Genomic DNA, 17,472 nt, shown 5'->3' with positions numbered 1-17,472 from the left:
AGAGACACGTCTCCTGGAATGAAGTGGCCGAATGTCCAGACTGAAGGGAAGGCAAAGAAAGGGAGTGGCTGGCCTGGCAAGGGGGGGATCACTGACCACTTTGCAGGGAAATTTAGCCGTAACACAGACTATATATTCACGTAAACTGTTAACATTCTTAATAAATAGGATACAATGTATGTTAAACAGACAGAATAATATTAAAATGCAGTTGTTATATGACTAGTAAGGATTTATGTCCCTTAAAACACAAAATGCGTCAACATGACAACTTAAAACTGCACTAATATGTATATTGTTGTTCATTTGGGGTGATTTGATACAATAGAATCCAACCCAACACATTTTGTGTGCACTTTCCCCAGGCCTGACCAATGCATTCCAGGTGTTGTGCTGCAGACAATTGCTATCAATCTCTCTACTGTTAGTTTGATATTTAATTACTTTACAAAGATTGCTAATTTAATTTAAAACATATAATAATATTTTATGGATCATTTACAAGTAATGGGGTGGGATCACACAAACCCTGGGGGGGATTGGGGTTGACTCCCCGTTCGTTGTTATTAAAAAATGCCACAAATGTTGTCATTTTTAACACTATTTAGAAGCAAAAAAGACAAATGTTAATCATTTTTAAAAAAACAACCTTACCATAACATTCCTTCCTGTCCGGATTCGGTCCACTCCTTTCTTCTCTCTTGGGAAGTCTTTTTTTTCCTTTTTTTTTTTTAATAAAAAAAGAACAAAAACAGTTCCCAGCAACACTTATTATCCGCTTTATCTTCTTTAAAAACAAAACGTTTTAAATGTTGATTTGTTCTTACTTTCTATGCTGACTGGGGAAGTTTTCACATTAGCCTCCGCGTTCCGGGAGGGCTAGCAGACATGCTAGTTAGGACACACGCTAGCAGACATGCTAGTTAGGACAGAAGCGAGCAAATGCGGCACAAAAAAAGTATTCTTCAACAAAAGAAGGAGAGAAAAAAATGGGGGTGCCGCTGCTGCTCCTGCTTTTAAAAATGCCTCTTTTTAACAAGTGGTTCTTGCTTCGCCACCACGTTGTTTGGAGCAAGTATTATTTCCTTTGTTGTGTCCAAAAATAAGAGGAAACAAAAGGGGCGATGGAGATGTGGAGTCTTCGAGACGAGCCGAGAGGAAGCGACCATTCCCGTCTTCGTTGGTGATGTCGAGTCTTGGTAAGCCGCAAACAAATGTGACGCTTCTTCTGCCTTATTTTTGGTCAGCTTCCCAATAATGGCGGCCCCTTTTTTTTTTTATCCCGACTCCAAGCGGCAGCATCCCCTCCTCTTTCACCGCCAACACAGAGAGACAGTCTCGCCCAGTGGCGCACACGCACCATTACAACACACAGTCTCCATTATTCAATACAATTATTACTAATATATATATATATATATATATATATATATATATATATATACATATATATATATATATTTTTTTTTTTAATATATTTCTTTATTTATATTTTTATATATATATATATATATATATATATATATATATATATATATATATATATATATATATATATATATATATATATATATATATATATATATATATATACACACACACTACCGTTCAAAAGTTTGGGGTCACCCAAACAATTTTGTGGAATAGCCTTCATTTCTAAGAACAAGAATAGACTGTAGAGTTTCAGATGAAAGTTCTCTTTTTCTGGCCATTCTGAGCATTTAATTGACCCCACAAATGTGATGCTCCAGAAACTCAATCTGCTCAAAGGAAGGTCAGTTTTGTAGCTTCTGTAACGAGCTAAACTGTTTTCAGATGTGTGAACATGATTGCACAAGGGTTTTCTAATCATCAATTAGCCTTCTGAGCCAATGAGCAAACACATTGTACCATTAGAACACTGGAGTGATAGTTGCTGGAAATGGGCCTCTATACACCTATGTAGATATTGCACCAAAAACCAGACATTTGCAGCTAGAATAGTCATTTACCACATTAGCAATGTATAGAGTGTATTTCTTTAAAGTTAAGACTAGTTTAAAGTTATCTTCATTGAAAAGTACAGTGCTTTTCCTTCAAAAATAAGGACATTTCAATGTGACCCCAAACTTTTGAACGGTAGTGTATATATGCGATATAAAGTCAGAATTACTGTATAAGATTTAAAAAATTAAAATTATGAGACAACATTTAAAATGATAAGATAATAAGGTTGGAATGATTAGATATAAAGTCATGCTAATTATGAGATAAGGTCAAAAGTATGATAGAAAATGTCATTATGAGATCCGTAATTTTTTTTTTTTAAGTCCAAATTATGGATATAAAAAGTCATAATTTTGAGATGACTAATTATTAGATATAAAGTCATAGGCTAATTATGAGATAAGGTCAGAATTATGATATAAAATGTCATTATTATGAAATATGAAAATGTAAATTATGATATAGTCATAAATATTTGATAAAAAGTCAAAATTATGGAGATAAAAAGTCATAATTCTGAAATAAAAAAGTAGAAATTATGAGACAAAAAATTCCAAATTATGACATAAATATACGAGATAGGAAAGTTGAAATTATGAGGACAAAATATGTAATTATGTGATTAAAAAGTCCAAATTATGACATAAAAAAGTCAAAATTGTGGATATAGAAAGTCATGATTTTGAGATAAGAAAGTTCAAATTATGATAAAAGAAAGTCAAAATTATGATTTAAAAAGTCATCATTATGAGTTAAAGGCCTACTGAAACCCACTACTACCGACCACGCAGTCTGATAGTTTATATATCAATGATGAAATCTTAACATTGCAACACATGCCAATACGGCCGGGTTAACTTATAAAGTGCAATTTTAAATTTCCCGCTAAACTTCCGGTTAAAAACGTCTATGTATGATGACGTATGCATGTGACGTCAATCGTTGAAACGGGAAGTATGCGGACACATTGAATCCTATACAAAAAACTCTGTTTTCATCTCAAAATTCCACAGTATTCTGGACATCTGTGTTGGTGAATCTTTTGCAATTTGTTTAATGAACAATGAAGACTGCAAAGAAGAAAGTTGTGGGTGGGATCGGTGTATTAGCGGCGGACTACAGCAACACAACCAGGAGGACTGAGAGATGGATAGCAGACGTGCTAGCCGCCGAACTCACCTTAACTTCCTCCGTCTCCGAGCCACCGACCGCATCTGTGATCAGGTGAAGTCCTTCGTCGATCGCTGGAACGCAGGTGAGCACGGGTGTTGATGAGCAAATGAGGGCTGGCTGGCGTAGGAGGATAGCTAATGTTTTTAGCATAGCTCTGTGAGGTCCGGTTGCTAAGTTAGCTTCAATGGCGTCGTTAGCAACAGCATTGTTAACCTTCGCCAGGCTGGAAAGCATTAACCGTGTATTTACATGTCCATGGTTTAATAGTATTGTTGATTTTCTATCTATCCTTCCAGTCAGGGGTTTATTTATTTTGTTTCTATATGCAGTTAAGCACGATGCTATCACGTTAGCTCCGTAGCTAAAGTGTTTCGCCGATGTATTGTCGTGGAGATAAAAGTCACTGTGAATGTCCATTTCACGTTCTCGACTCTCATTTTCAAGAGGATATAGTATCCGAGGTGGTTTAAAATACAAATCCGTGATCCACAATAGAAAAAGGAGAGAGTGTGGAATCCAATGAGCCAGCTTGTACCTAAGTTACGGTCAGAGCGAAAAAAGATATGTCTTGCACTGCGTTCTAGTCCTTCACTCTAATGTTCCTCATCCACAAATCTTTCATCCTTGCTCAAATTAATGGGGTAATCGTCACTTTCTCTGTCCGAATCGCTCTAGCTGCATTGAAAACAATGGGGAAATGTGAGGAGCCTTTCAACTGTTGACGTCACGCTACTTCCGGTACAGGAAAGGCTTTTTTTATCAGCGACCAAAAGTTGCAACTTTATCGTCGATGTTCTCTACTAAATCCTTTCAGCAAAAATATGGCAATATCGCGAAATGATCAAGTATGACACATAGAATAGATCTGCTATCCCCGTTTAAATTTAAAAAAATTCATTTCAGTAGGCCTTTAAGGAAGTCGAAATTATGGGATGAAAAGTTATTAGGTCAGGAGAAAGTCAAAATTATGAAAGAAGAAAATCGAGATAATGGGAAAAAAAGTCATGATTATGAGGAAAAATTCATAATTATGAAGTAAAAATTCATAGAATAGTTATGACATTAAAAAAAAAGAAATTATGAGCTACAAATTCAGGATTATGACATCTAAAAAATCTAAATGACAGATATACATAGTTATAATTATGAGATAAAATGTCAAAATAATGAGATAAAAATTCGAAAGTATGAAACAAGATGACAAAATGATGAGATTAGAATGTCAAATTTTCAATACTATGTTAATTATTATTGAACACGTATTTTGTGAACCACATGTTTTACAGCATGTTGTGTTTGTACTTCTCAGCCACTGTAGTCCATAGTGTCAGTAGTATTCACAACTATTAAAAAGGTGAGACACAATGGCTTAAAAAGGGTATACCATTGACATAAGTCATGTATTATTATTCATGTTGTTGCTTAAATTATATTCCTAAATAGTTGTGAGTATTGTAGATGTGTTTGGCTGTACCACAGATGCACCATTACTTACCAATAAAGCACTCTGCTTGTTCCTAATGCTCATTTTTGTTTTCCCCAATGATGCTGCATAAATACAGTCAGGCTGTGTTGAAAGAGCACTGACCTTTGTTGAAATAAACATACGCTCTCATGTCCAATCACACTCTGTTCCCTCTGCCATATTTGCATGACCCCGGTCACACAAAACAAGATTAGCAGGGGTCAAAGTTTCTACTATAATAATAAGCTGCCTCTGTGTTGCATCCATATCATATTTTTTGCCTTGGTTTTTGCTCCTTGTCATTGATGTTTCCTCAACATTTTATCTCATCCTACTGTCAGTTGCAGGAGAGATACTTGTAGGTCACATGAAGGGCTACAACATTCCTCTAATCCAGGGATTCTCAAACTGTACACATAGTGGTAGTGTGTTATCATTGAATTTATTCATACACAATGTTACTGTTCAAACTATGTAATGTTACAGTGACCAAACATATTAAATATACTTGTTAAATAAAACCTCTGCCTTCCTTTTAATGAATACTTAGGCCTACTACGCTACTGTATTTCAATGTTGGTCAGTATGGTTGTACTCGGAGAGCCAAGTGTTTTCTGAGGTGGTACTTGGTGACAAAAGTACCACAAATGTTGTGCAATCTGTGACAGTCCGAGTTACTCCATCATATTTAATTCCTATCAATGCTTAGAGAGCGACCAATAGTGTCCAAACTTGAACTAGTTTACAATACAAAAGTATGGAATATTTCAGACATAATTACTTATAATCATAATATTAATATAAGGCATCTATTAGTAACATTTGCCCTCTAACATGGTAGAAAATAAAGATGATAGAAAATAAACCATTATTTTATTTATTTTCTTAATGTTTTTTTAAAATCTTATTTTTCCACTTCAATGTTTGATCATTTTCAGACCTTACGTATGGCGGTTAATTTATGTCTTTACAACAAAAGCTTTTTTTGACACTGAAAGTATGTAACTGCATATGAATTTTGTAGAATGAAATTGTTTACATGAAATTATGCTGACAATATCATCGAATACAAATTTGTGAGCAAAATGTGTATGTTTAAAAATTCCGTTTTTGAAAATACAGTGTTTTAAAATTCAGGGCAGAAAAACATTTGTTTTAAAACTTAAAACTCCATCCATTCATCCATTTTCTACCGCTTGTCCCTTTTTTGGGGTAGCGGGGGGTGCTGGAGCCTATCTCAGCTGCATTAGGGCGGTAAATGGGTTGTACTTTTATAGCGCTTTTCTACCTTCTTTTTTTTAAGGAACTCAAAGCGATTTGACACTATTTTCCACATTCACCCATTCACACACACACATTCACACACTGATGGCGGGAGCTGCCATGCACGGCGTTAACCAGGCCCATCATTTAATTTTAACACTCTGAATTTTTAAACACTATATTTTAACAAACATATTTTTTAAACACCCTAACACCCTCCCTGTATTGTAAATAATCAAATGTAAATAATCAAATGTAGATACTTTTTTGTTATGCTTTCTGATCTCTCTCTCTCTATGTCCACTACTTGCTGTACATATCCTACCAAGTCAGACCTACACTGTTCCAATATCCATTTCTCTGTTCTCAATTGTTGATGACTGAAGTGATGATAACAACCAAACCTAACCCCCCCCCCCCCACCACATCCCACACCCCGGATTGTAAATAATGTAAATAATTCAATGTATATACTCTGATGATTATCTTGTGTGATGACTGTATTATGATGATAGTATATATCTGTATCATGAATCAATTTAAGTGGACCCAGACTTAAACAAGTTGAAAAATGTATTCGGGTGTTACCATTTAGTGGTCAATTGTACGGAATTCGGAATATGTACTTCACTGTGCAACCTACTAATAAAAGTCTCAATCAATCAATCAATTTCACAACAAGAAAAAATGTAATGTCCAAAAAATATTTGGCCATAAAGACACTTTAACCTCGACACTGACATTAAACGCGCCTGTCATGTGATCAAAAACAAGGCACGAACAAATGCCATACTTAAGAACGACGGTTATTGTAGTTTAACAATCATTACTTTGCGTTTACCGAGTATATAAGAACTACATTACCCAGCATGCTAGGCGATGCTGACAACTTCCGCCTTCACTTCCCAATAGCCCTGAAAAGATAGCAGACGAGCGGTCGGAAGTGTTACTGATGTATTTGTGTAGAAAAACAGTTTAACTGTCCAAGAACGAGCCTCTGTGAAGTGTCAAAGGTGTATATTTAGGAGACGAAAATGGTAAATATGTCACCAAAGGACCCAGCACATGCTATTTATGCTTAGCTCTCGTGCCGTATCATCGCTAGCCATGTTACCATTAGCTGCTCTGCTAATTTACAATTGCTAAAGCTACATTTGCTGATGAATATAATCACAACCAACCAAGTTCACATCTTAATAGCTGCTAAAACTACTCTTGTCTTACACGGTGGCTAACAATGTTGACAGGAAGTGTGCAGTTGAATGAGATCGTCCGCCCATGCTAACACTTAGCATTTAGGCAAATAGTCCTACATAGAAATATATGGACGTTGACTATATGGTGATTTGATGTCGTTAGATCCGCTTCATCCTGATCCAGAACCGAGCTGGGAAGACTCGACTGGCCAAATGGTACATGCAGTTTGACGATGACGAGAAGCAGAAATTAATTGAAGAGGTTCATGCTGTGGTGACCGTCAGGGATGCCAAGCACACCAACTTTGTGGAGGTGAGTAAAATGTGCATCAATAAATAAAATGCATTGAAATACCGCTTTCTATGTCGTGTCGTTACCGTGTAGGTACCTACAGTGAAGAAAATAAGTATTTGAACACCCTGCTATTTTGCAAGTTCTCCCACTTAGAAATCATGGAGGGGTCTGAAATTTTCATGGTAGGTGCATGTCCAATGTATGAGAGATAACCTAAAAAGAAAAAATCCAGAAATCACAATCTATGATTTTTTAACAATTTGTGTGATACAGCTGAAAATAAGTATTTGAACACCAACATTAATATTTGGTAGAGTAGCCTTTGTTTGCAATTACAGAGGTCAAACGTTTCCTGTAGTTCTTCACCAGGTTTGCACAGACTGCAGGAGGGATCTTCGCCCACTCCTCCACACAGATCTTCTCTAGATAAGTCAGGTTTCTGGGCTGTCGCTGAGTAACACAGACTTTCAGCTCCATCCAAAGATTTTAAATTGGATTTAGGTCTGGAGACTGGCTAGGCCACTCCAGAACCTTGATATGGTTCTTACGAAGCCACTTATTGGTTTTCCTGGCTGTGTGCTTTGGGTCATTGTCATGTTGGAAGATCCAGCCACGACTCATCTTCAATGATCTGACTGAGGGAAGGAGGTTTTTGGCCAAAATCTCACAATACATGCAGTCATCCTCTCCTTAATACAGTACAGTCGTCCTGTCCCATGAGCAGAAAAACACCCCCAAAGCATGATGCTACCACCCCCATGCTTCACAGTAGGGATGGTGTTCTTGGGATGGTACGTATCATTCTTCTTCCTCCAAACACGCATAGTGGAATTATGACCAAAAAGGTAAATTTTGGTCTCATCTGTCCACAAAACTTTCTCCCATGACTCCTCTGGATCATCCAAATGGTCATTGGCAAACTTACAGGCGGGCTTAACATGTGCTGGTTTAAGCAGGGGAACCTTCCGTGCCATGCATGATTTCAAACCATGACATCTTAGTGTATTACCAACAGTGACCATGGAAACAATGGTCCCAGCTCTTTTCAGGTCATTGACCAAGTCCTGCCGTGTAGTCCTGGGCTGATTACTCACCTTTCTTAGCATCATTGAGACCCCACGAGGTGATATCTTGCATGGGGCTCCACTCCGATTGAGATTGACCGTCATGTTTAGCGTCTTCCATTTTCTAATGATTTCTCCAACAGTGGACCTTTTTTCACCAAGCTGCTTGGCAATTTCTCCGTAGCCCTTTCCATCCTTGTGGAGTTTTACAATTTTGTCTCTGGTGTCTTTGGACAGCTCTTTGCTCTTAGCCATGCTGAATATTTGGGTCTTACTGATTGTATGGGGTGGACAGGTGTCTTTATGCAGCTAACGACCTCACACAAGTGCATCTGATTCAGGATAATAGTGGAGTGGAGGAGGACTTTTAAAGGCGGACTAACAGGTCTTTGAGGGTCAGAATTCTAGCTGATAGACAGGTGTTCAAATACTTATTTTTAGCTGTATCACACAAATTAATTGTTAAAAAAATCATAGATTGTGATTTCTGGATTTTTCTTTTTAGGTTATCTCTCATACAGTGGACATGCACCTACTGTGAAAAATTCAGACCCCTCCATGATTTCTAAGTGGGGGAACTTGCAAAATAGCAGGGTGTTCAAATACTTATTTTCTTCATTGTATATGTATTTCCATGCTTTTCAAAATAAAGGGGACCGCAAAACATGTCATTGTGGGCAGTGGTCCCCAACCTTTTTTGCACCACGGACCGGTTTAATGTAGGTATTATTTTCAGGCTTTCCACTTGTGCCAGATAAATACAGCAAAAATAAGTGCATGAACAATACAACTCACTATAAAGTTTAAAGTTAAAGTACCAATGATAGTCACACACACACACTAGGTGTGGTGAAATGTGTCCTCTGCATTTGACCCATCCCCTTGTTCACCCCCCTGGGAGGTGAGGGGAGCAGTGGGCAGCAGCGGTGCCACGCCCGGGAATAATTTTTTGGTGATTTAACCCCAAAATCCAACCCTTGATGCTGAGTGCCAAGCAGGGAGGTAATGGGTCCCATTTTTATAGTCTTTGGTATGACTCAGCCGGGGTTTGAACTAATGTTGAATTAGTGGGAGCCCTGGGCTTGTTTCTTTTCAATGAAATGCAGATGGAAATCAGCCTTTGGCTACAATCTGTCACATTTATAGTTTATATGTTCATTAATGTGACACATGCCACAAAGTTATAACAAATTGCAACTTCCTATCAGTTTTATTGTACATCTACAGTATAAACAAGCTTATTTATTGGTGTGTCTAGTGGGACAGGCGAAAGTTAAGTCGGAGAAAATGCAGTCGTTTATAAATTTAATGTTTCCTTGCGGCCCGGTAGCAAATGCGTCACGGACCGGCTGTTGGGGACCACTGATTGTTGGCTTTATTTTAACAGAAAAAATTAAATAATAAATATGTTTATTATTGCACTCAAATAATAATTTTAGAAGACTGGACTTAAATGAAAAGACTTTAAACATACTCAGCTTTTTAAAAATGATACTGAAAAAACGATATATAATTGTACATATTGTGTATAGTCTGCCTTAGGGCTGGGCGATATGGCCAAAAAAGTATATCAATATATTTTTACTTAAACTCTATACATCTCTATATATTTTCCGGTGAAAATATTTATACAAAGATATACATTTTTTAGCGAAATTGAAGTGAATGACAACTGTACTGTAAACAGTCAGTGGCACTTTTATTAACCCAGTTAGTCAAGATGGGTATTAACAGCACAGAAAATAAACTGTTTAAGTAGCACAGAATTACATAACATAAAATAAATAACAGCTGTGCAAATAATACAAAATGTTTCCAACTCAGATAAAAATTACATTTGCAGGCAGGCACTTTTTAATTCCCAGTCGACGATGTAATGGACTGTCACACACGTACGGTTCTGTGGTCCTACTAGACCACATGTCTGGTCAGCGCCAAGTAAGTGACTTGACTTAATTGTGCGACTATGATCTTGTTTGTTTCAAAATGATTAAGCTATTTAATGTTGAAATATAAAGAGTAGAAATTATGAACAAAATGTCAGCTACTGTCTTGTAAAACACCAATGAAAATGAAATGTAGCATTTAGACAGGCTATACTGTAGCAAAAGTCATCACATGTCTGCCACAATCATGTGTGTTCTTAAATGTGTATTCCACCTGAAAAACCTATACTCGAATACTCACAAAATAGTCATTTTCTACATCGCACAGAGACAAACCCTAGTTTGTCTCTGTGCGATGCCCAGCCCTTGTCCTAGTCCCTAGCCCAGCCCTACTCTGCCATACTCTAGGATTTGGTTAGAATAGAACAGAAAGCTTTGACATTGTATTAAATGTTGCATGATGTATAACTGCCACTCTTGGTCTGTGCATTAAGACAAATACAATCATTAGTAAATACTAATAACAATACTGTGGCTAAAGCTGCACAAGTAAGACATGTAGCAGGTAAAACAGACATTGTTAAATATAAAACATAAATCGACGGAATTCGTTATGAAATTCAGTCAATTTACTTGCATTAGTTTATGCTACATGGGCGGGTTTGACGCCGCTAAAAATGGTCAACGGGCCATCCAGCTGTATGCGGCTTCTACGTATCAATATAGGCACAACAGGGGAGCTGGTTAACTACATTCTGACCTGACACGCATTAAACTCCTTCTGCAGGTCTGGATGCTTGTCCTTAAAATGTTTATCTAAGTTTGAAGTATTGCCACCTTTGACGAGGCATGTGTTAAAGCACTGCTTGCCGAGTGGCGCGTCCATGTTTATAGTGCTACCTTTATAGTCAGCTTTGAAGCCAAAGTATTCCCATATCAACCAGTAAAATAGTTGTTTCTTCCATTTTTCCTCTTCACGCTGTATCCCCTCGTATGTGCTCTGTGTGTGTTGACCCACTCAACATGCGCTTCGGCTTAGATTACCAGTAACGTCACCATGGCGCCAGCATGTATATGAAAAAGAAAGGCAGTATAGTACTTTAATTCATTACAATGTACAACACTAGTTGTGATTGCGTCAAATTAGCATCTGTCCAAATTATGACCCATTTCTGCTTGTTTTTCCACAGTTCCGAAACTTTAAGATCATATACCGACGCTATGCTGGACTCTACTTCTGTATTTGTGTGGACGTGACTGATAACAACTTGGCATATCTGGAAGGAATCCACAACTTTGTAGAGGTAACGCACGCACGCACACACACACTCCCAGCACATGATGTTAACCATACTGTAATGCTGCTCAGCAAGTCAACTATGATGATTGCGTTGTTACGGTCTGATTGTTTACAGGAATGTCTGTTAATAATTGTCTTCTTAAAAAAACATGTCCTCTTCTGTCTTGCTGCACATTATTGGAACATTTTTGTACACAAGTCTAGTCTAAGATTTGATCATAACCAAAGATGTGGTTTAGGTTTTTGAGCATACATTTAAGTAAACGATCCTCTACAACAGGGCTATTATGTCTGTCTGAATCCTTTGGAAGTGGAAAAATGTCTAAAGTAGCCTCTTATTTAAAGATGTGTTCAATAGAAATACTTGTAAAAAATATTATTGTTTTTTCTGGATATTTAGTGTTATCTTCCCTATTTAAACTTTCAAATAACATCAGGGGACCAAACACTTATTACCCCCACTATATAGATCGGGGGTGTCCAAACTAGGGCCCGCTGGATATATGCTTTTTGAAACCGCTCAACACGAAAAGGATATAAACATGTTTTTAAAGAGAATTTTTTTTAAAAATACCGTATTTTTCGGAGTATAAGTCGCACAGGCCGAAAATGCATAATAAAGAAGGAAAAAAAACATAAGTCGCACTGGAGTATAAGTCGCATTTTTTGGGGAAATTTATTTGATAAAAGCCAACACCAAGAATAGACATTTGAAAGGCAATATAAAATAAATAAAGAATAGTGAACAACAGGCTGAATAAGTGTACGTTATATGACGCATAAATAACCAACTGAGAACGTGCCTGGTATGTTAACGTAACATATTATGGTAAGAGTCATTCAAATAACTAACATATAGAACATGCTATACGTTTACCAAACAATCTGTCACTCCTAATCGCTAAATCCCATGAAATCTTATACGTCTAGTCTCTTACGTGAATGAGCTAAATAATAATATTTTATATTTTACGGTAATGTGTTAATAATTTCACACAAGTCGCTCCTGAGTATAAGTCGCACCCCCGGCAAAACTATGAAAAAAACTGCGACTTATAGTCCGAAAAATACGGTAGATTGGACAGAATAATATATGAAAATAAACTAGGAGTGCACAAACTAAGTGCAGCCTGTCTTACATTGTAGTGAAAAAATAGGCAGCAACAATAGAAAAAATACAGCAAAATGATATAATGTAACATATAAAGATATTTTCACATTGATAACTGTCTTTATTAAATATGTTAACATTGTTTTTAGTCTTTAAAAAAAATACATGAGTCATAGCGAATAATGCAAATGACACTGCCTTGGCTACGCCCACCCTTGCCACAAATAGATTGTCAATTTGTGGGAAACTAATAACCGCAGAGAATTCGTCTAATAGAGGCTCCTTGACTTGCCTTTTTGCAAAAGGTACTTAAATAGCAGAGTGCTTCTGTCAAAATAAGGATCTTTGAACGGTGTTTTAAAAACAGCAGAGTAGTCTTGTTATAGAGAATCTTTGACTGCCAAGACACGGCCCTGCTATACAAATGAAGCTATCTCACCCTGCTACTAAATAATCAGCTATTTATCACTAACACACATGTGACAAATGTCATGACCCTCTTTGTGTGTACATCTCCTGCAAGGTGCTGAATGAGTACTTCCACAACGTGTGTGAATTGGACCTGGTGTTCAACTTCTACAAGGTGAGAATAGTTAACACACCAAAGGTGTCAAGAGAGCACAAGAAGACACATGAGGAAAGTGAGATGCCATAGCAACCCACATGTAATTAACACCAAGTGTGTTTGTTAGATAGTACAAGAGGTTAGTTCCAAAATATAAAGGAATTGTGCATTTTGTGATAAAAGCATGAAATTTGGTACACTTATAGCCAAAGGCATTTTCAAAAGATTTGGATGTGGAGCCATCATGAATTTTCAACATGGCGCCAATGGCAGCCATTTTTCAAAATGTCCGCCAGCAACAACGGTTTTCTTATGAATGATGGATTTAATATGATATTTCAGACTTATTTACCATTCATACTACTTGGTAAATTTCTTTTGGATAGTGGAACATTTTCATTGAAAATTCAAAATACTAAATATATATATATATACTGGTTAAATATGGATGATCTCTGTTTAATTATACATTTATCTTGATGCAGAATTTGAATTGGGAACTTCGGAATTTCTAAGAATCTTCTTTCTATCTCAAAATACTCATGTTAAGCAAGGGAAACCTAGGGTCTATCACAGGGAAGACTAGTCACACTCTCCTTTACAGACACAAAGGGCTGTGCACTGTAAGTGGGATTTTTTGCACTTACACTGCCCAACACAACCCTTCTTGCATTTGCATGAGACAAGTTCATAACTTGACTGGCCTGCATCTGGTAGGCATCTCCAGAAGGGTTCATAGTCCCCCTCAGGTGACTTTGACCAGCCCCATTCGCACGGTGAAGGTAGTTCTGGTGTTGACACTAGGACTGTACCCCACACGTGCCCTCCTTGGTATACAGCTCTCTTAACATGCTCTTCTAGGGCAGCCTTGGTAGGGGGGATTGTTTGCACATTGTGCCTCTTTGCAAATAACTTCCTCCTTGCCGTATTGATTTCTGTACATGTGCTGGTTCGGTCATAGACTAAGATAACAAACCTCTCAATTGTGGCCATTACCTCCTGTGCTATGTCATCTGGGGCTGAAGACACTTTCAACAGGGCATGTGTAAGTTCTGGAAGCACAGACCATACAGCCCATGCAGTCTTTTTCCCATGGCCAACAAAACTTAACACAGTGTCACAACCCGTCAACGCATGGAACACTGGTAGTGCACATGCTTTCTCGGGCCAGAGACCTGCTGCAATTTCATGGGCTGCCAAATATCGAAAATTCTTACCAGTACCGAATGCAAACCAAAGCTCATCCTCTGGTTGTAGAGTCTGAGCCACTGCCACAGCCAGCACCACAACATCAGTATCAACTGTTTGAATCATCATTTTGTGGTGGCCGTTTCTTGCTGCATGGGCTACGTGCAATAACATGCAACTATCCGCTTCCTCATGCGTGCAAGGAGCAATCGATGTCCTATCTGGGAGAGGTGGCTCGCTAAGGACTTCCATGTCTCTTGTGATGACAAGCTGTTTATCCTCCTGCACAAACCATCTGACCAGAGCCTCTGAGAGAAAGGCAAACAACTCAGTCTTATTGCTGTCAACTCTTTAGTTTTGCCAGTTCCTGGGAATGGCTGCATCACCTACCACACGTCTCTGAATTCCAGTGCCACGCTTTGCTCTCGTAGCAGCTTTCAGAGTCAGAACTAAATATATATATATATTTTTTTTCATTGGGTAACATTTCAATTACAATAAAATAGATGATAGTGTACTTGAAATTATAGATTTAATTTCAGAAATATGGCTGCCATTTTGTTGTAGGTGACCAGTGGTCACCAAGTGTGACTATTGTGGTCACCATTTCTGAGTTAGAAGAAAGCTTCTGGCCAATTGTAAAGTTCCAAATTTGAATTCTGCACAAAGAAAAGGAAGTAAAAAATAATACTGGTTTGACACCGAGATCACCCGTGATGGCTGCAATCTTGAAGATGTCAGCCATCTTGAATATTTAATGACACATTTAGATGATCCAAAAGACATTTACCAAGTACTATGTATGGTAAATAAGTCTGAAACATCATATTATATCCATCATTCATAAGCGAACAGTTGTTACTGACAGCCATTTTGAAAGATGGCTGCCACGGGCGCCATTTTGAAAATTCATGGTGGCTCCATATCCAAATCTTTTGAGAATGCCTTTGGCTATAAGTGTACCAAATTTCATGCTTTTATCACAAAATGCACGATCGTTCTGGTTACCAGCTGCACTAAGAGGAAAAAGGCTCCCTAGCCAATTGTCACATCCACCCGCACTCTGCTAATTGACATTACAATTATGAAAGCGCAGCGATATTTGACATTTTCTTCTGTTGTTAACCTGTGGCTATTTTTATGATGTGATGAGTTGTCAACTTGTCATTTCGTGAGGCAACTTTCCAGGAAGTGAAGGAGATAATGTCATGAGTCTCCTTTCACTCTGTGGCTTTGGGACTATTTTTGTTCAGAACTTCCTCGTGACTGATCTACTGTAAACACGTCTTGTCTTCCTGCAGGTGTACACGGTGGTGGATGAGATGTTCCTCGCCGGAGAGATCAGGGAGACCAGTCAGACTAAGGTGCTCAAGCAGCTGCTCATGCTGCAGTCGCTGGAGTAGAAAAGCAAAAAGGTCCCAGTCCTGTCCCAGGAGAGGACATCCAACCAATAGAACTTCATATATTGTCATGTTGTTGCACTGCTCATGAAGGCTGTCCATTTCAGGGACTTTTAATATTTAAGGCCCCGTGTTCGCACCAGAAGTGAGACATCTCTTGTCCTCCAATCAGCACTTGTGTAATGAACAAGCACCATCATGATCAGTGCCTCCTTTTCAAACAGGACTTTTAAAACCTGCCAGTGATGTCATAACACACTCATTAAGATGGAGTGATCGCTGCATGAGTGTGTGTTGATACAACTGTACAGGTGAAGGTTGCATCTTCACAAAGACATTTCAACTATCATGAGGTGGTGCTCGTTTGTCGCACATCTTAGGAAGCAGTACTGTGACGTGTTCTTATTGGTATGATCTGTGCGATGTGTCTTAATGTTTAATGTCATTCCAGCAGCACGCTATGTGTGTGCTTCACACAGTATTTACCTGTTGAATAAATGTACAAGGCATTACTTTTGGCTTTTTAAACACTAACCAGATTCTATCAAATGTGGTTTCAGGTGTTTTTTGAGTAGACTAGATGAATATGTACTGCTTCCTTTTGTCCACCTTTTTTTTATTATTAGTCTTGTCTCCCAGCACAAATACCCACAAATTGTCCTATTATATGTAAATAAATAAATACAAGATGAAGTACGTGAGCAGTTTTAGCCTCTTATTACTTGCGACGTCACGGTTTGCAGTGCAGTGACTGAGCCCCCTCTGGTGTCAGACTGTGGGCATTACACGTCACTGCAAATTCAATTATGAGGTCATCCAGACAGCCTGCCCAGGATCAATAAATCAGTGGATGGATCCACTTCAACAACATAAAACCACTCAAGCTGTAACTGAAGTGACCCAGGAAGGCAAACCAAACCGATTTAGACGCGGCAGCCAATTACTCTTCATTGTGCGAGTCCTTGCACCATTGCCTCCTGAAGAGAACAGCTATTGGATTATGATCCATTGCTACATTTCAGGGCGTGGCTCTTCACACGTTGCTGTCATAAAAGTGAGGATTATGATATCATGCTGGATTTGTCAATGAAAAAAGACCCAAACAGCTTTGACAAGAGTTTGCGTAATTGTTACAATCAACAAACAACAATCACCCTTAAGGACAACTCTTATTTACAACACACATTAATTCACATGTACAGTCATTTAAGAGTATGTGACATTTGTTACTAAGCAACAACTGAATTGTTGATATGACATAAAGGCTGGTTTATTAAGAGTGGCTGGTCCAATACAAACCCAAACTCAATATACAGACAATGGGGGCGCCCTTGATGCTTGATTCCTTAACATATGAGCAGTTGTCAGCAGCAAAAGCCCTCAGTTGTTCTTTAGTAAGAATTGGTACAGTTAAAATCTTTTATTACAGTTCAAGTAAAATCAAATGTACAGTTCTATATAGTTACAGCATATTAACAAAACTTCCTAAAAGTAAAAGTGCACTTGCAGAAGGTGCAAAGGAGTATTATTAGAGCCACACTGACAAGAATAAAGCTTGAATCTGGCAATTAAAAGTAGCA

General features: G+C 37.9%; 2 protein-coding genes across 4 annotated transcripts in view; one reads left to right on the top strand and one right to left on the bottom strand.

Annotated features, from left to right (window-relative positions):
• The window catches only part of arhgap35a (Rho GTPase activating protein 35a), a 121,985-nt gene extending 120,643 nt beyond the window's left edge, over positions 1-1,342 (bottom strand). For 2 of the 3 annotated variants that reach the window (XM_062060116.1, XM_062060114.1), the window contains exon 1: positions 655-1,342. The gene's annotated coding sequence lies outside the window, so the exon portion shown is untranslated. The remainder of the gene's footprint in view (positions 1-654) is intronic. The other variant, XM_062060115.1, reaches the window with a different exon arrangement.
• A 5,432-nt stretch (positions 1,343-6,774) lies between these two features.
• Positions 6,775-16,587, top strand: ap2s1 (adaptor related protein complex 2 subunit sigma 1). The gene is made up of 5 exons (XM_062060113.1): positions 6,775-6,924; positions 7,247-7,396; positions 11,519-11,632; positions 13,263-13,322; positions 15,794-16,587. The coding sequence occupies exons 1-5, from the start codon at positions 6,922-6,924 to the stop codon at positions 15,893-15,895; spliced, it is 429 nt and encodes a 142-aa protein (XP_061916097.1). The 5' UTR covers positions 6,775-6,921; the 3' UTR covers positions 15,896-16,587.
• Positions 16,588-17,472: the final 885 nt, after the last annotated feature.

Source organism: Entelurus aequoreus, linkage group LG10 (genome assembly GCF_033978785.1).
Source record: "Entelurus aequoreus isolate RoL-2023_Sb linkage group LG10, RoL_Eaeq_v1.1, whole genome shotgun sequence".
Classification (NCBI taxonomy): Eukaryota; Metazoa; Chordata; class Actinopteri; order Syngnathiformes; family Syngnathidae; genus Entelurus; species Entelurus aequoreus.
This window is presented reverse-complemented; position numbering and strand designations above follow the sequence as displayed.